At 39.8% G+C, this 27,787-nt stretch overlaps 1 protein-coding gene across 2 annotated transcripts; it reads right to left on the bottom strand.

Moving 5' to 3' along the window:
- Positions 1 to 1,688: 1,688 nt before the first annotated feature.
- agpat3 (1-acylglycerol-3-phosphate O-acyltransferase 3) lies at positions 1,689 to 24,062 on the bottom strand. Of its 2 annotated transcripts, none has more exons than XM_058380545.1 (10): positions 23,900 to 24,062; positions 16,681 to 16,742; positions 15,608 to 15,825; positions 13,997 to 14,166; positions 13,264 to 13,425; positions 9,955 to 10,108; positions 9,773 to 9,875; positions 7,812 to 7,887; positions 6,094 to 6,292; positions 1,689 to 3,556 (listed from the first exon to the last, which is right to left on the bottom strand). In XM_058380545.1, the coding sequence occupies exons 3-10, from the start codon at positions 15,783 to 15,785 to the stop codon at positions 3,465 to 3,467; spliced, it is 1,134 nt and encodes a 377-aa protein (XP_058236528.1). In that variant the 5' UTR covers positions 15,786 to 15,825; positions 16,681 to 16,742; positions 23,900 to 24,062; the 3' UTR covers positions 1,689 to 3,464. The 2 variants fall into 2 exon arrangements, with proteins under 2 accessions (XP_058236528.1, XP_058236529.1); XM_058380546.1 differs by lacking the exon at positions 23,900 to 24,062 and adding an exon at positions 16,891 to 17,196.
- Between the last annotated feature and the right edge of the window lie 3,725 nt (positions 24,063 to 27,787).

Genomic DNA, 27,787 nt, shown 5'->3' with positions numbered 1-27,787 from the left:
AGTGATGCGGTTGGACAGTATTAGGAACGAGTACATCAGAGGGACAGCTCATGTTGGACATTTGGGGAACGAAGTTAGGGAGGCCAGATTAAGACATTTTGGACATGTTCAGAGGAGGGAGAGTGAGTATATTGGCAGGAGGCAAAGAGGAAGGCCGAAGAGGAGGTATATGGATGAAATAAATGAAGATATGAAGCTAGTGGGTGCAAGTGTTGAGGATGCAGAAGATAGTGATAGGTGGAGAGAAATGATTCGCTGTTGCCACCCCTGAAGGGAAAAGCCGAAAGAAGAATGGCTTGGCCCCTTAGTTCCAGTGAAAGGAACTTTTAATGCTTCAGCATACCAAGACATTTTGGACAATTTCATGCTCCCAACTTTGTGGGAACATTTTGGGGATGACCCCTTCCTGTTCCAACATGACTGCACACCAGTGCACAAAGCAAGGTCCATAAAGACATGGATGAGTGAGTTTGGTGTGCTTGACTGGCCTGCACAGAGTCCTTAAAGCAGAGACTGCGAGACAGGTCTTCTCATGCACTATCAGTGCCTGACCTCACAAATGTGCTTCTAGAGGAACAGTCAAAAATTCCCATAAAACACACTCCTAAACCTTGTGGAAAGCCTTCCCAGAAAAGTTGAAGCAGTCATATCTGGTTAAGGCAGGCATCTCAAAACTTTTGGCATCAGAGTGTATGGCATCACCTACCGGAGATAATTTAACACCTACAAAATGAACATGTACAGTGGATATAAAAAGTTGCAGGGAAATTGCAGGGTTATGTATGAAACTAAGGTTAAATCATTACAGACCTTCTTCCACTTTTTGAGTCAAATGCCACTTGATAAAAGTATGAAGACTTTTTCTTGCTATATAACATTAAAAAGATGGAGAAAGATCTACCAAGATTTACCCTGGGTCCACATCACAAAACCCCTGCAATTGTCACCTTTTTATATCTATTACAAAAGGCTAAATGCATACATATTTCCAATGATTTATTTGTTCCTGTAACTACTGGTAATTAGTTCATTCAAGGTATGTGGGATTTATAGTGAAAGCGTGGATTCTGCCTGCGAAAAAAAATTACAGGTTGATTAAAACCAGTATGGTAAATATAGTCAAAGAACCAATAGAAAGAAAAACATTCAGCTTTGAAATAAATAAGATGAAATGACACCAGTTCCTATCACTTACTGAATTCTTTAATTGAGTTGGTACATAACACAAAAAGTGGGGAAATGCTGTGATTTTTTTTTTATTTAATTACTATATTAATTTATTATTTCTACACAATCTCCATCGACATAGCAAAGCTCGAAACTTCTCAAGGAGGATGTTCACACACATATTTGAAATCCCTGTGTGAGAAACACTCCTTGTGTTTTTTTCCTCCTCCACACAAGCCTCACACTGAGGCCATCATTCACAGAGCACATTTTGGTAAAACAGCAGATTTTAATCAGTCTTCATGAATAAAATGTCCAGGATGTGCTACTGAATAAAACATCAGTGCTTTTAAAAAAAAAATTAAACTTAAATTAAACTAGTAGATAAATAATCCAAGTGTCGCCACACGGTACTCTAGTTCCAGTATCAAGTGATAAACATGGCTATAGCAACAAATGATTGGTCTCTTGAGCTGGATATCATAGAATATTCAAAAGAAATAGTGTCAATTTGTTTATTAAAAAAAAGAAAGACAAACTTCAATCCTCAAATGGCCTACTGTACCACTCACTAGTAAACTTTTAACTCATGCAGGATTTGCACAGTGAAAGCCCATTGCACAAATTTGGTGCAAGTGAGGATACAGAGTGCAGATGAAAATCCCCCAAAATCATAACATCAACACATTATACATAAAAAAAAATCCTTTCAGGTTTTGTGGTAAATGTTTTTTTTCTGTATGAACACAGATTAAAAACAAAAAGCTGCACTATTAGCCCAGATTAAATGGTCTTTGATGGTAAAAAACTTCAAAATCTCCATGCCGGAGTAAGATGACTGGCAGAATAAAAGGTAAATCCAGTGTAAAGTTGGTTATCTCACTTAGCAAAACTAAACACAAGGCTAACTCACCAAACTATGAAGCCATGTGTCCTATAGTACAGCCCTGTGTTGAGTCTTCATTTCAAAAACAAAGACTAAAGGAAGGTCATCAAGTGACATTTTAATTTTTCTCCACCAAACCACCCATGAGCCAAATGGTTCATTACTATTGCTAAATTCCAATAGGAAATGTATTGGAGATGATGTCTGGATATTTATTTATGACGCAACTAGGAAAAAAAAAAAAAGGAGAAGTAGTTCATCAACATCCAAACTCATTGACGATTCTCAATCGTGTTACAAAGCCATTTCTCACAGTGAGTAAACTACAGAAGCCGAACCTCTCGGTCCATTTGTCCGTTCAAGAACTTCACATTGTTCTAAATTTAGCTACTAATCAACTGTCTAAACGTTGAACGAGGGGCTGTGCAATTATTTCAATTCCACAAACCTTTTTCAACATTTTAATATGTAACTCGAATCTGTTGTTTAGTCACATTTCTTCAGGCAGTCCTTAAACAGAAGAGGCCCTAACTAGTCTTAAACAGAAGTGGTCCTAACACAAGAAGATTTCACATGAAGCTGACTCATCAGTTCACCACTGTACGCTAATTCCAAGGAATAATGAGGCACCGAACTAACTTCGCTTTTTCTCTTCTTGACCCTGTGTTTTTAATTTTGAACCCTGCAGTTATTCTAATCACAATCAAGGACTCATCTCAGAGTCTTCTGACTACAATGCAGAGGCTTTGGTTGTCACCTGTGCTTTGCTGTCCACAGACAACTTAAAAAAAAAAAAAAAATAATAATAATAATTTTTTCCGGGTTTTAAGTAAAATTTGAGTTAAGCTTTTGACCGAAACCTGGACTTGATCGTGTTGTATGATTTCGCAGCTGGAATTGTAACAGCTGGACAGTGGGAGAGCTGCAGAGCCGTGCACAGGGGTATTATTATGCTTATGGACCAGAAATGGGCAAAACCCAGCTATGGGGCTGAAACAGAAACAGTCCACATTGCATGGCGCTGTGGAAATCTTTAAGGATGTTGGTCCTAGTGAGAGACTAAGTAAGCAGGAGAGGACGGAGCTGCCACATCCCCTCTCGGTCAACCGTCAGAGTCCAGGCTGCCGAGGGAAACGATAATCTCGAATGCTTTCACACTTTGTTCGTTTTTAATGATCATCGTAATTAATAAGTATTACTCTAGTTTATAAACTTAGAATCATCTACATTCCCCATCCCACCCCCACATGCTTCGATGCCATGTTGACATTTTTTTTAAATTACCCGCCCCACCCCGCATTTTTTTTTCTTTGTTAAAAAGGAGGACGACTGCACAGGCGGGCGATTCCATGCCCTTAGCGATGAAAGTGAGCGATGCAGTGGCCGCGGGCAGTCAGACCAGCTGAAAGTTCTAGTTTTCTTTCTTGGATTCCACATTTCCATAGCTGGAGCCTGTTTTGTTCACCTCGGTCACGCCGATGAGACGCCGTACAGCTACGGAAGCTAGAAAACACAGAGATCAGTTAAGAGAGAGAGCAATATTTATACATGAACACTTACTGTGTATTATCGGATCTGTGCTTTTTCACATACACTACTCACAAAAAGTTAAGGATATTCAGCTTTCGGGTGAAATTTCAGGATGCACCTAAAATGCACTATAACCTTTCCAGGTGAACTTCATTTGACCTTCTGTACACTTTTGAATGCACATGTCCAACTGTTCAGTGTTTCAGTACTTTTTGCATAACTTGTTGTTCTCTAACAAGGTGCTTCACAGCAAAATTCACAACTGGTGTTTGATCCATGAATCGACCAATAAATTTTCTGGTTCAATTAGAATTGGTATTTAAACAGTCCTCTTCATCATGCTGTTCACATTTTGACATCATGAGACCAAGATGACACCTAACAATTGATCAACAGTACCTCACCATTGTGAGGCTTCAAACAGGATGTTCTCAGAGGGAAGTGGCCACTGAGCTTAGAGTGTCACAGAGCGTCATCAGCAGGTTGCAACAGAGATACAGAGAGACTGGAAGAGTCACAGAAAGGCATAGAAGTGGACATCCTTTGGCCACTTCTCACGTTGATGACCACTTCATTGTGAACAGTGTCCTGCGGAACCGGATGATGAATGCCACTCAACTCCAGGCACATTTAAGGGAGCTAAGAGGCACCCAAGTGTCACGTCAGACCATTCATCAGCCACTGTTGTGGTGGTGTTACAGTCTGGGCAGGTGTGTCTACTCAATACAGAACTGCCCTACATCTTGTGAATGGTACAGTGACAAGCCAATATTACCTGAATAACATCATTAATCCAGTCATTGTGCCCCTGCATTAACAACACAGGCCTAATTTCATCTGCATGGATGACGATGCTCCAGCTCATCGAGGTCGCATCATTAGGGAACGACTGCTGGAGGCTGGGGTACCTCAAATGGAGTGGCCTGCACTTTCTCCAGACCTGAATCCCATAGAAAACCTATGGGATCAGCTGAGTTGCCGTGTAGAGGCTCGTAACCCTGCACCCCAGAACCTCAATGACCTGAGGGCCGCCCTTCAAGAAGAGGGGAATGCCATGCCTCAGCAGACAATAAGTCAACTCGTGAACAGCATGAGACGTCGTTGTCAAGCTGTAATTGATGGTCAAGGGCACATGACAAATTATTGAGACACTGACATTTTTTTGTTGTGGTATACCCTCCACTGTTGTTGACTTTTGTTTCAATAAATTGTTTGAGATGAGGAAATCACCATTGCATGCTTCTACTTAAACGCCCTACTTTCATGATAAGATCACTTTAGCGTCAACTTTTTACATTTTCCATAAATTTCACCCAAAAGCCAAATATCCTTAACTTTTTGTGAGTAGTGTATTTCTAATAGCATACATTCTACATTAAAATATATATTTCAGTTAAATTATCTACATTTCTAGCAAAGTTCTACCAATAAAGCTGATGAGTGAAAATGAAAACTGTCCATGTAAACAAAGAACTTTTTATTTTAGCATGATCCCATATTTAACAAAATAATCAGTACAGTGTTTGTAAGGAACGTTATGCAAATTAAGAGCTAAGGCAGACTATTTTACCTGTAAACCATCACTGCTTGGAAATAATATCAATTTTTAATGACATCAGGTTCTCTCCCAGCTTCTGTTCTCATGTATGACATTTGGTTCCAGTTCTATAGAGGAATAACTGACTATCTATTAGTTCAATTATAAACATCCATCCATCCATTGTCTATAACTGCTTTATTCCTAATTAGGGTCACAGGGATCTGCTGGAGCCTATCCCAGCACACATTGGGCGAAAGGCAGGGGTACACAGTGGACAGATCGCCAGTCCATCACAGGGCCACATATATAGACAGATAGACCAACCACACACACTCACTCCTTTGGGCAATTTAGAATTACCAATCAACCTAATATATATGTTTTTGGACTGTGGGAGGCATGGGGACAACGTGCAAACTCCACACAGAAAGGCGCCTGTCTGTTCGAACCCAGGATTCGACCCCAGGACGTTCTTGCTGTGAGGTAACAGTGCTAACCACTAAGCCACTGTGCTGCCCTCAATTATAAACAATTACATATAATTTCAATTTAGCTCCCTAATAAGCAAGCCAGGGGTAAGAGTAGCAAGGAAAAGCCCTGAGCGGACATCACATGAGATGGTTCCACCGTAGGTACATATACAGTGAGACTGTTCTCTGTTCTGGCACCTAGGTGGTGGAATGAACTTTTATTTTTTTTTATACTTCAGGAAGAGGCAAGTCTTCACCCATTATTTAAAGACAGTGAAAGTTTTAGAACATAAATTTAAGTACCCAAGTAATTTTAGGTGGTATCTAAGATGCTGCACCACCATGCTGCCACTGCTGGCCCCTTGAGCAAGGACCTTAAAGATCAACTGCCCGGATGTATTAATGAGATAAATGTAACTCGCCAAGTCGACTATAAGGGTGTCTGCAGTGAATGAAAACTTGTATGTAAATTGATATAAAATGATTGTATGAGTACTGACCAATAATGAGGAAGATCATGAAGCTGATGATGAGGAGAGGTGAGCCACTGACGAAGACGTCCCAGGCGAAGTTAATGAGTGGAGACAGCAGTATTGTCGCCCAGAACAGGAAGTTGAGCAGGGTCCATAACCGGCGTTTGGGCTTGACCGTGTTTCCTGGGAAACGTCCCTCCTTGAAATAGTACTCTTGGAGTTCATCCTATTATCCAGCAGAGACACTAATTAGCATTAGCGAAGTCAGTCATATATGTTAGTTAGTTTCAGCATCAAGATCTATATTTATGACATCTAAAAATAAATAAATTACAAATAGAAATATATAACAAATAAACACAAATGACTAAATAGATGAACAACTACGTTAAACAGGAGACATTTTAAATAGTATAGGATTTAAAAGTATATAAAATACTCCATATCAAGTAAGCTGAGAATTTGTTTTAAATGAATTTGGGATAAACGTCTTCTGGTGATACCTCTTGAAAAGACCTTACCTAAGACACATCCCAGACTAATAATTAAGACTATTTTGACTCTGACAGCGAAGTCACTGTATCGTGGGAATCTAACAGTGGCTTCAAAACTTCCAGATCTGGACATTTTTGTTCCCCTTATTGCTTTAATATATATTTTTTATTACAGTTTACCCAATGCTGATAATTTAATAACATATTTTATCAGGTATATAGATCTTTGGTTTTGTTTTTTACGCTTTCATTATCCAGTCTCAAATTCTAGCGTGACTCTGAACGAGTGATTTATTAAAGGAGGAGAGTTCAGGTGTTTTGGTCAAGCAGTTACTGCAAATCTACTGTATGCCTAGATTTGTGTTACACTTAGTACTGGCAGGGTGTGTGCTACAAGAGCCAAATTCGAGTGCTGTCCATTTCTAAATAGATGCACATTTTATTCCATTAAAAAACAACAAAAAAAAGCTTCTTCTTAAACCTGAGTATTAAACTTGAAGCCAAGGGTGTACCAAGAGCTTTGCAGATTGTGAAAGAAGCAGTGTTCTTGCCCATCTGCTGATTTGTCTGAGTGTCCGAATCTGTGTGTTAGTTCAATCTTTAGCTTCCTGTTTTGTTTTGTTTTCTTCTTCCCAGAATTAAAAGGAAGTTCAAAGAAACGTTGTGGCTGTGTCTCGGTATCAGCTACATGACAAAATCTACTGGCTTTTTAAAATATTAAGAAACAATACCAGAAACCAAATGAAGTCAACTGTAATGGCATTTCAATCACTGGACAAGCTTCATCTGAACGGTCGTTGTGTATGTTATGTGAAAGTACAGATGTATGTTGGGTGATCCTGGGAGAAAATGTTTATTTTGCACATGTAAGCATTTGGATAGGGGTTAAACGTGCATCCGACTTATACTTCAAAGCCTTACTAGTGCTGATGCAAATACAGACACTGTGGGAGAATTTTGCTGAGACTCGTGTAAACACAAGTCAGATGACTGAAAGTGAAGCTAAAGCGCTGCAACTGCTTGTTACACTTCTGGTCAGGATTCACATGCTTTTCAGTGTCATTGTGAGGGTAAATAACCCGTGCAGGTCTTTGGGTCAGCGTATTCAACAATAAGGGTATTTTGTTTGTAATGAAGTCATTCTGTATGTAAATATAACCAGTGAGAAACATGATGGTCCGATTCGAGTGGACTGGGAGCGCACAAGTACACAAAACCAGAAACTCAGTTAGGCATTGGAGGGAATCTGACCTTCTCCTGATAGAGCTTGTGAAGCCATTGAGCACACTCCTTCTCATCGTCCGGGATCTCCTCGACCGCGAATCGCCTGTTCAGAGGAACACAAAACACAAGTTAGAGATGCAGACCTGTACAGCACACCACTAGAGGGCAGTGTTACTGCATTAAAGGAGATTAAACACATGACAGGTGCATCCATCCATCCATCCATTTTCTATACCCGCTTTATTCCTAATTAGGGTCACGGGGATCTGCTGGAGCCTATCACAGCACACATTGGGCAAAAGGCAGGGGTACACCCTGGACAGGTCGCCAGTCCATCACAGGGTCACATATATAGACAGACAACCACACACACTCACCCCTATGGGCAATTTAGAATGACCAATCAACCTAATGTACATGTTTTTGGACTGTGGGAGGAAACCGGAGTACCCAGAGTAAACCCACGGGGAGAATATGCACACAGAAAGGCTTTCGAACCCAGGACCTTCTTGCTGTGAGGCAACAGTGCTAACCACTAAGCCACCATGCTTCCCATGACAGGTGCAGGAAGGTCAAATTCATCATTGAGACATATGCTAAATATGTCTGTTCTACGAAAGGTAACTCGGACTGAACGGTCAGTACTGTGTCAAGTCTTGATTTATGTAAGGTTCAGTGCGTTTTTGTCTCGATCCTACTTTCTATGGTAATTAAATATGTTAACTATAGATCCAATCCTGTGTGAATCATTGTGGAATAAACATCTTCAGATATTATTTTCAAAAAATAAAAAAATAAATAAATAAAAATACAGGTGATCGACCTGAAATGACCTGCTCCTTTGCCAGAGTACATATTCCAGTGATGGATACCAAGAATAGCTCACAGTCAGGAGGTATTTTTATCTTTATGCCTCAGGTGGCAACTGTTTGTCTGGGTTAAATCGCTCCCTTGGTCGTTACATGGAAACTGTGAGTTGTTTGCTCCGAGTCTGAATGCTGTGGGTCAAAAATATCCATCAAGCCAAGATACTAATAGCCTGTTTATGTTACACTTGACAACAGATGCTCTCTAAACAACTTTTATTACATTTACCTGGCAGTTTAATATGCACTCAGCAGCACAATGCATAAAATCACACATACAGATCAAGAGCTTCAAGTAAACCTCAAATCAAACAGAATGGGGGGAAAATTTTGATCTCAGTGAATGACAGTAGCACAGATGTTGCTGTGAAATGTTGTGCAGTTCAGAAATAGACGAGATAGGATTTTCACACACACACACACACACACACACACACACCATTATGCAAAATTTACACAGAAAAACAAAACATCTAGTGAGCTGTACTTCTGTAGGGGGAAACACCTTGTTGATGGAAAGGGCAGAATAGAATGCTCAGACTGGTTTAAGATGTGAACTACCACCACAATAAACAGAAAAAGAACATCTCAGAAGACTTTATATGGTGAAACTTAAGCCAGCTAGGCTACAACAACAGAAGAGCACATCATGAAGAAGATCTGTGTTAACACTGGGTACAGCACTTGGTCTTTCTTCATCATCATCAGTATTTTGGGCATTATTAAGCAGTTGCTGAACTTTTACTGATTAAGCACATTGTAGCTTTATGGGATAGAAAACTGGGGGTTGTGGTAGCTTAGTTGTTAAGGTGTTGGCATACTGATCAGAAGGTTGTGAGTTCAAACCCCAGGTCCACCAAGCTACCATTGCTGGGCCCCTGAGCAAGGGCCTTCATTACTTAGTTGTATAAAATAAGATAAAATACAAGTCGCTCTGGATAAGGGCGTCTGCCAAATGATATATATTTGGTGGTTATATATACAGTGCACACAGAGGATCCACAGGTCACATCATCACACCCGATCCATGTTATCACAAATCCTGAAGGCATTTTAGCAGACAAAACCTTTAAATGTACAAAACCAGGAATGGAGGAAACCCCATTTCTAAAGTTCACTCACCTGACTTTCATGTCAGCTCTGTATTTCTTGCCATTGATGATGCCTAGCAGCGTGGGGTTCTCCTTATCTTTAAAATTCAGTGTGACGTCGTATACGGCTTTGACTGGAAAACAAATGTTGTAAATAAAAGGTCGCCTCAGGATTAGAGTTATTCATGTATGAGACAGAGCGCTGTCACACACCTGTTCCCTTCAGGCATTGCAGTGTGGTGGTGAAGCCTTTGGTGCGTGGCAGTAGGTGGTATTTCAGTTTGGGGAGACCTTTACTCTCAGCCACCTGCATGCTGATCTGGTGCTTTTTCTCCGTAAACCGTGTTCCCTCACAGTACAGCAGGAACTGTAGGAAGGCACATCACACACACACACACACACACAACAGACAGTGATAAGATCACTGGACAGGTCCAAAAAGAACTTGGTAATCTCTGATAGTTAATGGAGATGTACAATAATATGCTTTATCATGCTAAGATCCAGAAATGCTAGACTTATCTCAGCGTATAGACGATACAGATATACAGCCTGTGTTGCACTCTACAGATAATAATCACTAAGAGCCCAGTTAATGCACTTAAACTAACCAGGCATAACATTATGACCACCTGCATAATATTCAATTCAATTCCATTCCAACTTTTGATAGATACTGACCACTGCAGACCGGGAACACCTCCACAAGAGCTGCAGTTTTGGAGATGCTCTGATCCAGTGGTCTAGCCATCACAATTTGGCCCTTCGTCAAACTCGCTCAAATCCTTACGCTTGTCCATTTTTCCTGCTTCTAACATCAACTTTGAGGACAAAATGTTCGCTTGCTGCCTAATATATCCCACCCACTAACAGGTGCCATGATGAGGAGATCATCAGTGTTATTCACTTCACCTCTCAGTGGTCATAATGTTATGTCTGATTAGTGTATAAACATGTATCAGTTACATCAGTTGCCTTAGGTTAAAACAGACACTCACTGTTTTTCTATTTACATTCTAAGATGCATGTATGATCAGTCACCTAAATTGAATACAATTATTTCAGTAAAATAGTTTAGACTTTTTGAGTCAACACCTAGACAAGACTGAAATCAGTTAGTTCATGTATCTATGTTGTACTCTGTAGTTGGACAATTATTTTTATTTTCAAGCTTGTAGTACTAAGTGCTGAAGTCAGAAATCTCTCTCTCAGCTAATCAGGTCTATAAAAGAGTCCCCCAGGCCTTTGTGTTATCAACCAAACCTGCTGTTAAATCTGAAAATAAACATTTCAAACATTAATTTGTTCATTACGCTGGTGAGCAATTATCCACTCCAGTAAACAAACCAAACAGGGGAAGTAGAAGTACGATCATTAGACTACATATTTTCTGTCTCTCTTTAGTGAGATGGAATGTCAGAGCGTGGATTGGTGTGTAGCTTAGGAGAAAACACCACAACACAACACACAGTGCAGCAAACCCAAACACTCCCTCACATGGCAGTGCTGATATTACGTTAAATATCTCATACGAAAGAAAAGAATTCTAAAAAAAATTCTATTTAAACTCCCTAAACTGAACACATTTTGTCCAATTCACAATCCTGTCTGCCAAAAAAAACTACACATTTTTAATACAATTAATCCAGCGAGTTTCATCATTAATTCTTTCATATATTTTTACATTTAGTTTATGTTCTCCATTGACCACAGTAAGGTGATTTGTAGTTCCTCAAATATTTCCTAATAAATAAATAAATAAATAAATAAATAAATAAATAAATAAATAAATTTCAAATAATAATAATCATAATAATCATGATCATAATAATCATAATAATAACAGTAACTCTTCCCTAAATGATCCTCATCTCTGTATACATATATTCAGTCTATGACATTCTTTATTTATTTAATTACTTATTTATTTTTTACACTAATATTGCCGCCAGGAGAGCCAGGAATACATGCTTACTATCCTGCCGGGCAAATTAACCACAATACAAAAGACTCATCTGGCTGGTGACAATGCCCAGACATAGACACACAGACACACAGACACACACACACTAACAGGGACACACACACACACACACAGAGGCCTGCATATGAATCACATGCATCACTGTCAACAATTACTGCACAAGAACAACTAAATACAAAATATTGGATGAATCTGAACTTGAGAATAAAATGCAAAGATGTTTCAAAGCTGCAGAAAATATAAAATACCTGAACTCTCTATTCATTTCAGAAACTGCAATGTCTCATCACCTGCTCCCTCGCCCAGACCTTTAGATATTTTTCCGGTTTGGGGAATGAATTTAGAGATACAGGACACAGGTTCTGCTAGAACAGTCATTATGCAACCACAGCTACAACAGTGCTACCCTGTGTACTTAATGGATGTGCAGGAAGACAGTCTACATCATATCACTTATGCCAGAGATAAATAAACGGTTAAGCTTGGTCAGTAATGCAAATTCCAACAAATTACGAGATGCATTGATAAACATTTACTGCCATTTGTTACGGGTCAGGCAAGCTGCCATCCTGTTACGGGTCAGGCAAGCTGCCATCCTGTTACAGGTCAGGCAAGCTGCCATCCTGTTACGGGTCAGGCAAGCTGCCATCCTGTTACGGGTCAGGCAAGCTGCCATCCTGTTACGGGTCAGGCAAGCTGCCATCCTGTTACGGGTCAGGCAAGCTGCCATCCTGTTACGGGTCAGGCAAGCTGCCATCCTGTTACGGGTCAGGCAAGCTGCCATCCTGTTACGGGTCAGGCAAGCTGCCATCCTGTTACGGGTCAGGCAAGCTGCCATCCTGTTACGGGTCAGGCAAGCTGCCATCCTGTTACGGGTCAGGCAAGCTGCCATCCTGTTACGGGTCAGGCAAGCTGCCATCCTGTTACGGGTCAGGCAAGTATACCTCTGTTTACACAGGACTAGTTTTTATCAATCTAATTATCACCTCTGACATTTTGGTCCCATCCGAATCAGTCAGTGCAAAAGTGTTTATATTTAATGAGTGATCCTAAGTTTGGAAAAACCTGCAAAAAGACCTGTAGAAAGAAGTCTAAGTAATAAAATAAAAACATTGTGTGGGAAAAGAGGCTTCAGACTTGGTTATAGAGCTGCAGAAGATGCTCTATTGTCTCCTGCTAATGACTAGAAAATGACCCACATACAGAATTACATGCATGTTCATATTATTACTAATGATCATTTGCAACTGACCAGGCTGACACAAGCAGCTTTACTAAAGATATGAGGTACGAGTAATACACATGAAAATTTTATGCAATTTGTTTAATTTATATCTCACTTAAATCATACAGATCAGTCACACACATTCTCCTGCATTACAAGCTGTACGTCTGGTAAAAGGTACCCAGTTAAGATAGTCCAAAACATTCCTGTAGCACACAGGCAAGTCTGACTGTTTCTCTTCTCTACAACAGCACATGTTGTACTTGAGCCCATTGCCTGAGGATTACAGCCGAATTCTTTCAAACACACTTACCCACATGGCCTCGGGATAATCCCGGAGTTGGTTGAGCCCCTTAAGCACCGTCTCCCTGTCCTCCTCCCACTTTCTCTTACAGAACACGATCTCCAGGAAGTACCAGGTCCAGCCGATCAGAGGAACTTTCAGCAGCTCGTGTTTCGCCAGGACCTTGGAGCTCTGGGATAAAAGGAAAGAAAAAGAGATAGATGTTGAGGTTTCGTAATAATGAATGGTCTGTCATGAAAAAGGAGAAAACACTAGAGTGGTATTAGTTTTAGTGCATAAAATAAGGTGGAGGGAAACCGTACAGTCTTGGGTCATTCCGATTAATCCATACTTTTCCCATATCCTAAAACTTTCCTGACCTAGAAATATTCCCGACTCCAGTCAGAGCCTCCCTCTGCCTCTGAGGTTTTCTCTATGCAACACACGTGATCCAACTAATCAGCTAATTACTTATCCCTTAAAGTAAGCTTAATAAATCAACTGAACCAGGTGTGTTGACAGTAAGAAACACTTCAAACTGTGAGAGGCAGGAGGTTCCCCATGTCTGTGGAATTAAAAAAAACCCTGACCTACACTAAAATGTTACATTAAGCTATATTAAATCAATACACACGATTACAATAAAACAGAACTAACAAAGCCCATGAACTCATTTATGTATGTTAACTGGGGCCCATTACTTTCAGTTCAGATCAACCCCCTGCATTCCTGTGTACGAGATGCATGTTCTCGGTGTAATCACCCCCAGAACGCCGTATCTCTCACACATGGCCCAGCCGCACAGGAAATCGATTTCGTAGTTGTGGTTGAGGATGACGATGACATGCTCTTTTCCGAAGTCTTTCACAAAACTCTCGTCCATATAGAGTGTGCACTCTGTTGCTGACCACCACTCTAAAAGCATCACCAACTCTGAGAAAGAGAGAGAGAGAGAGAGAGAGCATTAATGTTCACTCATGGTTATAGTCCACTGATGTACACACCATATGCACCGGCTTTAGTGTTTCCCATTAGCACGCACCTATTTAAAGATATATAACCTGGATAATGTACATTTATAAATAAACTTTTCCATCACCGAGTTACAATATACTCAGATTACTATAGAAATTTCAATAGAAATGATGCATTAGTGGAGCAAAATACTGTAGGGGTGCAACCGAATATGAATAAATTACTCAGATATGAATATAGACACAACTAAAATGCACAGTTTTTTAATCAGGAAAGCCGATCAGAAAAGTTGAAGCTGGTGAAGTAAACAAAGACCATGTTCATTAACATTAACAGCATTCATTCATTTATTTATTTAGTGATCTGTAGTAACTGCCTGGGCCACAGTGCTTTAAGTAACTCTAGTTATATTCATTTTAGGAAATATAGGCTGTGGCTATGACGGGGAACAGAATGGGGTGTGGTGTTGGGAAAGCTGTATGGAATTACAGGGGAAAATGTACTGGGAGCTGGATAGAGGTTTAATGGAGAAGTGCTGTAACTGGAAATATTATGGATTTCAATCTAATCCTTCATCCTTTTTTTCCAGAACATTCTGTTCAGCATGTTAAATAATGTATTTTAGATTTTATACGACATAATTTTAATACCCTAATTAAAAAAAGTATAATAATAATAATAATAATAATAATAATAATAATAATAATAATAATAATAATAATAATAATAACTGGTTAAGAGTCGGCTGTAGATGCAATAGCTAGCAGTAGTGTTTGGTCAAGCTTTTTACTTGTTAACAAGGTCAGTGAGGCAGCAAAATCGATAAATGTAACAAGCTATTAACTGCAAAAATGAAAAATGTTAATTAACGCTGTATAAACTACACATGCTCTGTGTTGAACACAAGCGCAGGGACTTCTCAAATTCTTGTATAGCAAAGTAGCCCTAATAAACAGCATGCTATTTGATTTTCTCATTTTAAAAGCCCTGTTCGTGTTTTGCGAGTGGAGCTCAACCTGTGACATATGAGGCAATAAGGTGCTTCATCAGAGAACTATTCTGTTTCTCTACTCTGAAGTCAGACAGGAGGATATTAAGGTTCACATAAAATAGGAGAAAAGGAAGCATAATAGGAGACACAGCACAACTCGGCAGCTTGAACAGCAATATAAATGTTTTCCTGATTGTCCACGAATCTATCAGCAGTTCCTGATACTATCATCATTTGTCCAAGGTTTAGCTAAGGGAAGAAAGATCCCTTTACGCTCGCTTTGGATTTAAATCCGATTACGGATATAAATACCGATATTTGGATCACAAAACACAACGATTATGTTACACCCCTATGGGAAAGAGAAACCCTTTGTCTGTTTTTTTGGCACATAATTAAGATACTCACGGCTCCATAGCGAATAGGCCAAGCGGGTGTTGATCCTGCGGTAGAGCTGCCTGTTGATTGGCCAAAGCACGCAGGTGCACAGCTGAATGAAGTTGAGGATGAGGCCGCTGACCACGAATACGAAGCCGATGAGGAGCTGCAGGATGAACTGGCTCTTCAGCCAGGCCAACACACCCATGACGGACAAACCCTCGCCTCACACACACATACACGCACACCTGTGGCGAGAGACGGTGTGTGATTGTAGCAGAACCAACGGCCAACACTAGGCAATAATGTAATGTGATGCAAATATGTCTTCATATCTCAAAAACTATATTCAGATATGCAAAGGATGAATCGGTGCATAGTGACTAAAGCGTGTGGCTGTGATTGAATTTGCATGTTAATTTGCCTGAAAATGGCTAAGTGTATTTCTGATCCACGCCCTACTGTAGTGCACTGTTTAGGGACTTAAGTGAATACATAATGTGATTAAAAAATAAATAAACCTGAAAATGTACAGCATGTTGTTAAAATCTCTCAATGTACAGCAAAAAAACGTGTCCAAGCAACACAGCCATAATGCAAGTGAGGTTACACAAAACACGGGAAAGATTGACTATGACCTTGGGAACATAGCGGTACGATTAGCTAGCTAGATAGCATTTATTTTTGCAACTGCAGGCAAAATTATCACTTAAACATCAGATGAATATAACTTCCTGTACTGAGCGTTCACTCTAAAGACACTTAAAAAAACAAAAACACTTAAACTCGAGCGCAGTGAGACGAGCTTTCTGAATTATTCATACGTACGTAAATTATCATAATGCAACATAACGTAAGGGCTGGTGATCCTCACACAGTGTGCAAATTGTGAACAAGCTGATTTCACCCGTGTGTACTTTCGAAACTGATATGTCCTTAATAACAGTGATCGATTTCCTGGTACGAGCTAAAGAGGAACAGCGCAGCCGTCGATTACACATTATGAAGAACCTCTTTATGTTATGGTGCTGCTGCCGAAAGCGAATGTTTCCCCTCATGAAGCGGCTGTCTGGAGGAGGAGAAGAAAAAGACACCAAACTTACCACAAGGGGTTCTTCGTCCTTACAGTCCTCTTTTACACGGCCCGTCACTCAACACGACAGACCTGCGAGAGAAAGGGATAAAGTTCACTCTCGGTGTGACCTACATGCACCCACAGCCTGCACTTTTTCGTGTGCACCGGGTTCCCAGCTTAGAAGGACACGGACCATGATACACACGTGTAGAGCTCCATGACCATTGTCTATTTTTACCTTGAAGCACTGGCAGCATGCCTGAGTGACTCCAGCCATATGACAGAATTTTAGTTCGCTCCTAACTCTTCTTCAAAAGAACACAGAACTGCTTGAAAGTGAAGTTCTGCTCCTACAACTTCTCTGTCCGGACTACAAAATCCACTAGGACATTGATGAAAGTCTGCAAAGGGAAGCCCCAGGCTATAGCGCTGTTCTCTCTCTCGCTCTCTCTCTCTTTCTCTCACACGATCTAGGTGAAAGTTCATAGAGCTCATACAGATTCTCCCAATGCCTCTCTCTCTCTCTCACACACACACACACAATCTATTTTCCCTTGCAAATATTGTATATCACAGTCCTCAAAGTCATGCTGTCTGTTTCGCTTCAGGTTTCTTCAATCGGAGCGCATTACATGCATTACACCGACTGGAGCTTCTTTCTTGGCTGTTGTTGTCATTGTCGTCTCTGTAAGAAGACTGGACAGTACAATACACCAAACTTTTGGACCGCAAGTAATCCCACAGCCACACTTTCACCGAGTTACTTCCTCCTTTTGCCTTGGTTTAATCAATCACTGAGATTTCAAAGTGCAAGAAAACAAGAAAGGAAGTTTGTGCAAAGAAATCATGCCGAAAACACGTGTGGGATAGCCCGGTAAGCGGATATTGCCCTCTTTTTGCATCTCAAAGCCAAATATTGACACAATGCTGATGTACGAGTGACTCATGTCTGCTTTTTGAAATGACTCATTTAAAGCAAAAAATACAAGAATAAGAAGCAAAGATATAGAGTCTGGAAAATGTTATACATCGTATGGAGCAAAAGCTTGCATCAGAGCTGGCAACGGCGCTTTATTTAACATTATCAATTACTAAAACAAGAAAGGACATGTTTCTAAACCTGAACACGAATCGTTCCTTAGACAAAAGACAGACTTGGAGAGCATAAATGAAAAACAGGGGGGGTGGGAGGGGAAGAGAGACAAAGGTAAACCTGCCAGAAATGCTGTGGGATACAGTCTGCAAATTCTGGAGAACTGCCTCAGTGTGTGTGTGTGTGTGTGTCTGTGTGTGTGTGTGTGTGAACCAGGATTTAGGGGAAACTACAGCAACGTATGAAGCAAGAGAAATAAGATATGAATGTTTGGAAAATTAGAGGTATAGGTTTTACTAAGAAGCTGCTTGAAAGGTTTTGCTTGGACGTGAATATCTGTGAAAGAAATGTTCTGATTGGTCCGTTTCGAGCAGGGTGACTCTTGGCCACACCCACTACTCCCTGGAGTGAGAGTTTAGAGTTCAATCAGTTTCTGCAGTAAAAACTTTATGTTTATATGTACAGGATGATACGAGTGCATGATATCTATCCGACACTAATATATTTATATGCACTTGTGTAATCTGAATAATCAGAGGACTTTGTGTCCACACGAGCCAGACGTTAATCTGATTTCTGCGTAAACAGTTGCTGTACAAACCAACACATGTTTTCTAATCCGTCAGTAAACCTAACAAGAACAAAACGTCACACCCTCACCACAGGTTTTTGGTATGTGTGATGTGAAGTGATGTCGGCCATTCAGACGTTTGCTCATCCACCGCTCAAGTTAGCCAACATGTACTCATCACAATGATGAACAACCCCTTTCTGAATGCTTGTAGAAGTTTGCTAGTCAAACACCAGCTAACAATTTCCCTCGCACTTCAACGTAGTTGAACTAGTCTGCAGTTTTACTTCTTGTGTGTCGCAACTGTTGTGAAAAGGCCACTTCAAAAGAAGAACTCTGCCCAGCCTCACACTGATACCACTGACCAAAGGCCACTGTGTAACCGGAGAGTCTGTTCAGACACCGAAAAATCTAAAAGAAAAGTATAGCATTCTCTTTTTCAATCTTTAAATAGGAAGAGAAGGCGAGTGAAAGGGAGATTAGACATGAAAGGATGAACCTGATTATGAGTAAAAAGCTGCCATGCTTGCCTCATCACTTAGGTTAGCCTCAAACAAACAAACAAACAAACAAAAAAACCACAAGATGGCCACCTGCATGTCTGAAGTGGCAGTCTTTCGACACAAAAATGCTGAAGGCTGCTCTGTATAGCTTTGAACCTTGTCAAAATAAAAACCCACATGACCGCAGAGTATAGTACTCACACCTTAACCATGAAATTCGTCCTGAGCAACAGGTGAAGAACTAAAACTACTAAACCAATGAGGGGGAAAAACGCTCTCTAGCAAGAACTGTCTCGCTACAACATTTACAACACATAACTAAATTTACACAAAAGCCAGTTTCAAGCATTAATACGAAAGAAATCTACATACACCATGGCAAGAAACTTACCAGTAGGCGTAGTAGGCCACAGCCATGACCACTAACGCCCCACAGATCCCTGTGAAGATCATCACAGTGCCCTGGTTCAGCATCGTCACTGTGGGTTTGTACACCCAAAGAAATACCGTGTGAAGAATAGAAGAATCTGGAAAACTCTTTTGGTTGTTCGATAGGTTATAAAAAGTCAATTGAATCCCCCTGGCATTTATCTCATAAAAACCCACAAGGTCAGAGGAGAAAGGAGGCTATCCACTCCCTGCCTGGCTAACATGCCATGCTAATGTTAATCCCGGCGTAGGAGATTGTGATGATGACAGCAAGAACAAATCGAGATCCCATAAACTTGAGGAGGCGCCGCATTAACCTGAGTCAGCACAAACCGAGGGGATTGAGATCTTCAGGACTATGAGGCGAGAGAACGTCCATTAACCGTCAACAAAAAAAAATTCTCACACACGCACACACACACACTCTCTCTCTGTTAGCAATTTGCTAGCCAAAGGTAACTGTTTCAGTAAAGTGGGCTTGACAAAGGGGCCGTCTTTTTCAAAAACACAGAAACACAGAGCGTCTGCTTTGATAATCCACTCTGGATTAGATTAGCAGTGATTAGCGCTCTGGAGCAGCACCCTGGATAAGTCGCCTCTCATTAACTTCAAACTACAACAAGGTTGCAACTTCAGAGCCACTCTCATTGGACGATTCCAGGGTCAAACGAAGCAAAGATGACAAATGTTTGGTCACTTAATTGGCCAGTTATTTAGCCTCACTGAAGATACACCACGTTGTTCTTTCACTGTAGACATTTCTGTTGAATACAGAACGAATAAGCACAGAAATCCTCCATTTGTGTCTCTCCTCTCTCTCGACTTTCCCCCCCGTAGCTCACTCCAAGCTAAACACAGCTCTTTACCTGCAAGTTTCATCCATTGTCCTCACATCACCTAACAATGGGAAATAAAACTCACGGTTTTAAAGAGAGAAAAGTTTCCCTTTATGTGGATTTATCTGCATTTTTAACAGACAGAGGAAGAACTGGAAAAAAAAGGAAACACAGACTCAAGCATTTACTACGTCCACCTTTTAATCCCAAACCTTTCACTCGTCCTGACTAATCGCTGTTCCTCATATTCATCATATTAACAGCACTTTCTGGTGATATACAGATGACAGGTGACGTTATTTATCCTCAGTTTTTACGCCGTGAGGATTAAAATAACATTTTTTTTCACTTCAGGTTAACAGATGATAATGTTTATGACTGGAACTAAATCACAACAACAACAACTCTGACACAAGATGATAGTAATCTCTACTACAGGCATGTAATAAAAAAAAAAAAGCAATAATATTTCAGAGATAACATTTACGGCATTTGGCAAACGTCCTTATCTAGAGTGACCTACATTCTCATGTTATACAACTGAGCAATTGAGGGTTAAGGGCCTTGCTCAGGGGCCCAGCAGTGGCAGTTTGATGGAGCTGGGATTTTAACTCACAACCTTCTGATCAGTAGTCCAGCACATTAACTACTAAGCTTTAACATCCAGAGATCACCTGGACATACATATATCATGGGTCCCAGTTTCAAAACCCTGACATTAAAGGACATGATGGAGGGAGGGAAAAAAAGCATGTTAGATACTGCAAAACTAATCACTGATTAAAACCGGTCTTGGACTAAACAACCAGCACAAGCCCTACAGCCAGAGGAGAGGAGATAAGGGGGAAGAGTTAGTTATTTTTTATATACATATATATACATATATATATATATATATATATATATATATATATATATATATATATATATATATATATATACATATACATACATATATATATATATATATATATATCTCAACAAGACAGGCCATGCAATCAAGACAGATATTGGAGGCAGGGTGTAAGTGAAGGCCAAATATCAATAACTGAAGAAATCCTAAAGCTATGCAGAGGATATGAAATAAGTTAAAATATGAGCATATAAGTTACAAGAAAATATTTATTCCATTTTCAGAAGGAAAGAAAAAACTTATTTTGCTGCTTGTGATGAAGGGGCATCTGCGAAACCCGAAACACTCCGAGTCTTGATAGGAGAAATGAAATTTCTGCGTTGTTTTTATTTCGTCCTGCACGCCCAATCGCTCAACAAAACCAGTTCTGGGAGACACAAATGGCTTATTGTGTTTCCAGTTTACCTTGTGCTATAAAGCCTGGAACAGTGAATACATTCAGACGGTTTGTTCTGGTCTCTTTGGCAACAAAGGCTGAATCGGAGCGTGTGTGTTTATGACGTGGTGAAAGAGGACCAGAGCAGAATTATTCAGGGGCTTTTTGGCCAGATGGACGGAGTGAATGTCACTCGTGGCCATTTTTCTCTAGTATACTTGTATTTTTGTATGTAGACATATTAGAAGCTGTCTTAAAAAAAGGACACGCAGACACGATACAGCAAAAATTGACCAATACAAAAATCTTAGTGGGGGTGTGAAAGAAACATTTGACCCACATGCTACCAAACAAGACACAAACAACAGTGTAAGCTGAAAGAAGCTCAGCTCTATAAGCAGCAAATCGAGGTCAGATCAGTCAGAGGTCTCAGAAATGTGTTGTAATACACTTTGAACAGACTCAGACTCTTCTGGGAGTCGAGAGTCAGTTTGTGATCCTGTAGTCAAATATGTTCTTGAACAATAAATGTACTGTAATAGGGTTATCTTCTATTACCTCAGCGGCTAATAAGGATTATCACTGACGTGTAGGTCGTGTTTTTGAGACCACGTGGCTGTTCAAAGCTCTGTATTGAACGATCACCTGATTGCACAGCGAACACATCCACACAAAACACTCAGGGAATTATGGGGCATTATGACTGCAGGACACGTTTATTTTATGAACGTGATTCAACTGTAAACATTACTCGCATTCAGCGAATATTTACTCTCATATTTATGAGCCATTAGAGTGTCTTAATCCTAAGATGCCAAGTCATGTTTTGGAGTTTCAAACCAGTACCACACTGACACCCGTACTCAGCAACAGGCTGGTATGTTCATCTTCACAACAGCTGATCATAGTTGATAGCGATCTTCACCGCTGTTGGTTTCAGATAGATAATTAAATCAGCTATATGCCACAGAACGCAGGAAGTCTGTCGCTACTCTGAGAACCTCAGAATTAAGAGAAAAACATGTGCAACATTAAAACGGATTAAAAAAGGAGAAAACAAAATTCAAAGATGGTCAGGACACACTGATAGTGAGATTTTGACCTCTGAGGATTAAGTGAAGCAGCTGTGTGCGTTAGTAACATGAAGCTATCTGGCAGACGGTGACACAGAAAGTCTGCACTTCATAAAGACCATGACAGAATAATTAAAGGGGGAAAAAAATCCACCCTGTATGACTTGCATACTAACGTTAACGACCTATACGTGTTCTTCGGGGGTGATTTTCTGAGACTTTTTGGTTTAAACTTCTTTCATCAACATGTTGATCCATTTTCACAGCTTTAAATGCCGTTTAACTACCTGCTGAAAGCCGTGCCTGCTTCCTTCCTTCCTTGCCCTTACTTCCTCCCTTCTTAAAGAATGAAGCGTCTGTCCGGCTCACTCTCCTCCCCTGCTCAAGCACAAAGCTTCAACTTTCATACTAATGCTCTCGTCAGTGCCACCAGGCTCGTACATCACCGACTAGTCGAGCCTGGCATAACTCAGCAGTACTGACTCATATAGCCGCAATGCATACTAGAACTTTGAGTCTGACATTTGTCATTAATATGTTGAACATCGTCGGAAAAGAGAGAGTGAGGGGTGGTGGGGGGGGCTCTTTTGTAAAAGTAAAACCTGGCCATTGTGTCATTTTCTTCTCCTATTAGATGCTATTATAACTGGGCTAGCAATAACATTATGACGTCAGAACCACAGACTTCTCCCACAAACGCACCAGATTAGCACCAGAAACCTTTACCACATCACATATATTACTAAAGAAATCCATTTGACGTGTTTTAGAGTGGACTTTTACCTTTAAGTCCAGAAAATTTATTATTTAAATATTTTGAACTGCTTATTAAAAACCGAACTAAACCCTCATCTGAACCCATGCAAGTAGACGCCAAGCCACGCCCCTCGCCGTATAACCACGCCCATTCGGTCTCTGCACTATAGTAACCTAGCCATCGCGCGACATTGACGCGCAGATCAAACGAGGTCGGCGTGATACAGCAGCCACGCTGGGCTTGTTTATACCCACGCGTTTACACCAAAAAAATCTCCCAGAACAATTCGATATATATTTATACATATATATATGTGTGTGTGTGTGTTTAAGGTGCACATCTAATTCATTCAGTATACACGTCAGTTAGCATACTGCTAGCTATAACCCGTTAGATGCTGTAAGTAAGCTGACTGCAGCAGCTAGTAAAGCTTTAACACTCATGCGTTATTAAGCATCTATTAACAATCACACGGAACATATCTGTAACGCCAAAATAAATAAATAAAAAAAGATCGCAATATTGTACATTTCCAGCAGCCTAACAGGCCATGGTTTCATCTCTAATTAAACTAAATAAATTAAAATGATATGATCATTACAGTTTCCGGCATGTTCACTATCACTCACTATACCGCCTCCATCCTAACGAAGCACCAACTACGACCATTGCTTATAAATATTAACATTTAATTACCCGTCTCCCGAAGTGGACAAGCTCTCATATCAGGACCTCTGAGCCGAAATTCCGTGTTTTCTTCTCCAAATCCTGCACAAGAACTCCTGACCCTAGCAGGACTGTCAGTGATGTGTTTGGATGATCGCTCACTCTTTGTCCGTTAGCGGCAGATCGCTCGTCACCATCGCATTCTCGAGCACGTTTTATTTCACACCCGTATTCCAACTACTCCCGCCTCCTCAATTGTAATTGGCTAGTTGTAATCCAGCTGCCCAATCATATGAAATCTTTAAGCAACACCAACTAATAGTTGTGCAGATGAGGCGGGTTTTTGATCGAACTTAGGTGGAAATTAAACACACGCTTAAATACTGTACTTCCTGTCCGATCACTTTAACTGTTCCACTAGAAATAATAATGTTACATACATAGTTCCGCTTTTCTACACCAATTTTATTTATCACTTGCTACGCATTTGGTGGTATTTCCCTCTTGTGTAATTATTTCCTCGTGCTCAAATTAAGAGGTTTAAGAGTCGATTTACCCCTCCCCTCCCTCTAATTACACGTGCACGAATTAGAATTCAGTACGAATTCACTGGAAACAAGAACTCTACAATTTGCCAGTACAATTTTATACATATTCAGTATTTTGCTAAGTGATCCTTTGGTGACTAGCCCTTGGGTATTTTGATGTTAAAAAAGGCATGGACACAGCCGGTTTAGAGAAATATTTTGCAATTAGAAATTAAGGCAAAGGTTGTGAGTCTATTTATAGGACCAGTGACAGTGGTAGTAGTTTTGGGTTATAGGGAGCAGGCCTTTTTCATTGCCTTTAGGGTTCTCAAATTCATCCCCTACCCTCTGTATAGGATAAGGGATACTTTATCTCTGTCTGCCATATGGTCTTTTGGTGCACACACACTCACACTCACAGAAGTCAAGTGATCTTACTAGTGCCAATCAGTGTGTCCTGACCATATCTGATTTCTTTTAATTTATTCTAATGCAGCGTGCATGGTTTAAGTTCTGTTTATTTTTTATATATTTATATTTAATGACCTGATAGCAGTTATGGTCATTACCAGCTATATAACCATTAAAGTATCCTGATGAGTAAATGTTGATCTTCATGATAGATTAACATAAATATTGATCCTGATGGTTAATACAATAGGTCCTTTGTTCTGGACATTTTTTGCTCACAGGCCACTTTTCTGCTCGTCTCAATGGCCCATGAAATTATCTCACCCCATTTACAGATCACTTCTACGTTCTAATATGTAATACTTAATTATTTACTAGGCAAGCGGGCTTCTCTTTTAAACATATTTGTAGTATAAAAAAACTTTATAACATTATAAAATACACACAATAAAGTGAAAGAAGCTTCTAACAAGTAATACATAAAATGCATGCAAACTATGTATCCACAGGGCTCACTACATAGTATGATGTAGATCATATTTTATTATAGCTAAGGTTCTCAAATGGTCTCAATTCCTATTCTGCATTTACAGGGTTTAGAGGCTGTTAATGGATAACAGCATGAATAGAAATCTACTTACTGAGTTACTCATTTGGATGCTTAAATAATAACTGAGCATGATAACTATGACTACTAGAAAGATAAGATAAGATCCATACTTAAAAAAGGAAAAAACTCTGATCTCCTTAGTGGAAATTGGCTGATCCAATCAGATGAGAGATATACACCAATCAGGCATAACATTATGACCACCTGCATAAAATTGTGTTGGTCCTGCACTGTGTATTCTGACACCTTTCTATCAGAACCAGCATTAACTTCTTCAGCAGTTTGAGCAACAGTAGCTCGTCTGTTGGATCAGATCACACGGGCCAGCTTTCACTCCACACGTGCATTAATGAGCCTTGGCCGCCCATGACCCTGTCGCCAGTTCACCTCTGTTCCTTCCTTGGAACACTTTTGATAGATACTGACCACTGCAGACCGGGAACACCCCACAAGAGCTGCAGTTTTGGAGATGCTCTGATCCAGTGGTCTAGCCATCACAATTTGGTCCTTGGTCAAACTCGCTCAAATCCTTACTCTTGCCCATTTTTCCTGCTTCTAACACATCAACTTTGAGGATAAAATGTGGACTTGCTGCCTAATATATCCCACCCACTAACAGGTGCCATGATGAGGAGATACTCAGTGTTATTCACTTCACCTCTCAGTGCTCATAATGTTATACATGGAAATAAAACACTTGCTTAAATACTGTACTTCCTGTCTAAACATTTTAACTGTTCAGAAATAAGTAAGCATGCTTAAAGATTAGCAGTGCATGAATATGAGCATCTAAATACAGAATAATTCTAGGTCAATACAAACCATTAAGACTGTATTTGTAATGATACTTATACTATAAAACATACTACAAGATCTACAAGATTTAAAACCTGGTCTGAGGTAATGCCTTTATATTTAAAAGAAGCTGGTCAGGTTTGTCAGATTGTGTCAGAAGCTACTTCTAGTAAAATGTATGGTTTCTTAAGTTCCTTAATAATGCATGCAAGATGTGGGCAAAAATAAATAAATAAATAAATAAATATGCATGCTCAAAGCAAGCCCAGTACATCTATAAAAAGAAAATAAAAGAAAAAGAGAAAGAAAAAATGCTGATTTTGATGGTCTGGTTTCTAACTACGATGTGAAACTTGGATTGAAGAACCATTCAGAAATAAACGTCTTCCTGCTGAAATGAAAGCAATACCTCTTTCATGCAAACTATTCCTCTAAGAGCTTTTCTTCCTCCCAGGTTATTAGCTGTTTAGTGGGAATTTGCCAAAATAAGGAATCGTTGGTGGATTGAAGTCCTGAGCTTACATATAACTAAGCAAAAATAAATGAATAAATAAAAGCAAGCTTTAAAAAATCTTTTAAAACAAGTCTTGTATGCCAGAGCTCTTTCACAGGTGGATGAAAATTTAGACATCCAATCAGACCATAACCTCCAAGACAGGAATGCTGATTAGTGATGATAAATGGACCATAATTAAAACAATAAAAAAAGTAGCTGCAATTGTTGACATAATGACCACTTTACTTTCTGTGGGGATTTAATGACACGTCCACAAGATGGCATGTCAGAGCCACAGTCCAGTCAAACTGTCAAATATTTCTAGTTATCTTTAACTGTCAGACTGTTAAAACAGTTTACCATTGCCTCACATCCAAAAGTATTTATTAAAAGTATTAAAAAAATTAGCTTTGAAGGCTAAATGAAAGTCAAACATAATGTTAGTGCAGTAAGTAACTGGTTAGAATAGTACATAAGTATGCAATGTGAGACACTAGTTTGTTGTATACTGCCTTACTGTTTACACTGGTATTGCACCACACTGTTATGTACCATTTATTTCTAATAACTTACACGAGTGACAATCCCAGTGCGCATCCAGCTTGAGTATTCATGCATGGAGTAGAATATAACCTAGCCTTAAAATGCTGTGTGGTGGGTGGGGCATATGTGGTGGGTGGAGTCAAGTCTCAGTTTTTTGTGAACTGCTGACAATATTTCTCCTAAATTCATAATATAACTATTGTTATTTAGAGTGTATATTTAAAGGAAATGACAACACGTCAAAATAACCCAGAGCTTTAATAACTCAGATAAAACAAATTGTGTTAATGCTAATGGCTAAACAACATTAAGAAATCAGTACTTGGTGGAATATCCCTGATTTGCATGCGTTTCGGCTCCATGCTCTCCACCAGTTTTTCACATTGCTATTGGGGAACTTTACATCATTCTTTTTGCAAAAAAGCAAACGGCTCAGCTTTGCTTGATGGTTTGTGACCATCTTCCTCTTGATGACATTCCAGAGGTTTTCAATAAGGTTCAAATCTGGAGATTGGGCAGGCTCTTATTTTTTTTCC

Source organism: Hemibagrus wyckioides, linkage group LG26 (genome assembly GCF_019097595.1).
Source record: "Hemibagrus wyckioides isolate EC202008001 linkage group LG26, SWU_Hwy_1.0, whole genome shotgun sequence".
NCBI classification, from domain to species: domain Eukaryota; kingdom Metazoa; phylum Chordata; class Actinopteri; order Siluriformes; family Bagridae; genus Hemibagrus; species Hemibagrus wyckioides.
This window is presented reverse-complemented; position numbering and strand designations above follow the sequence as displayed.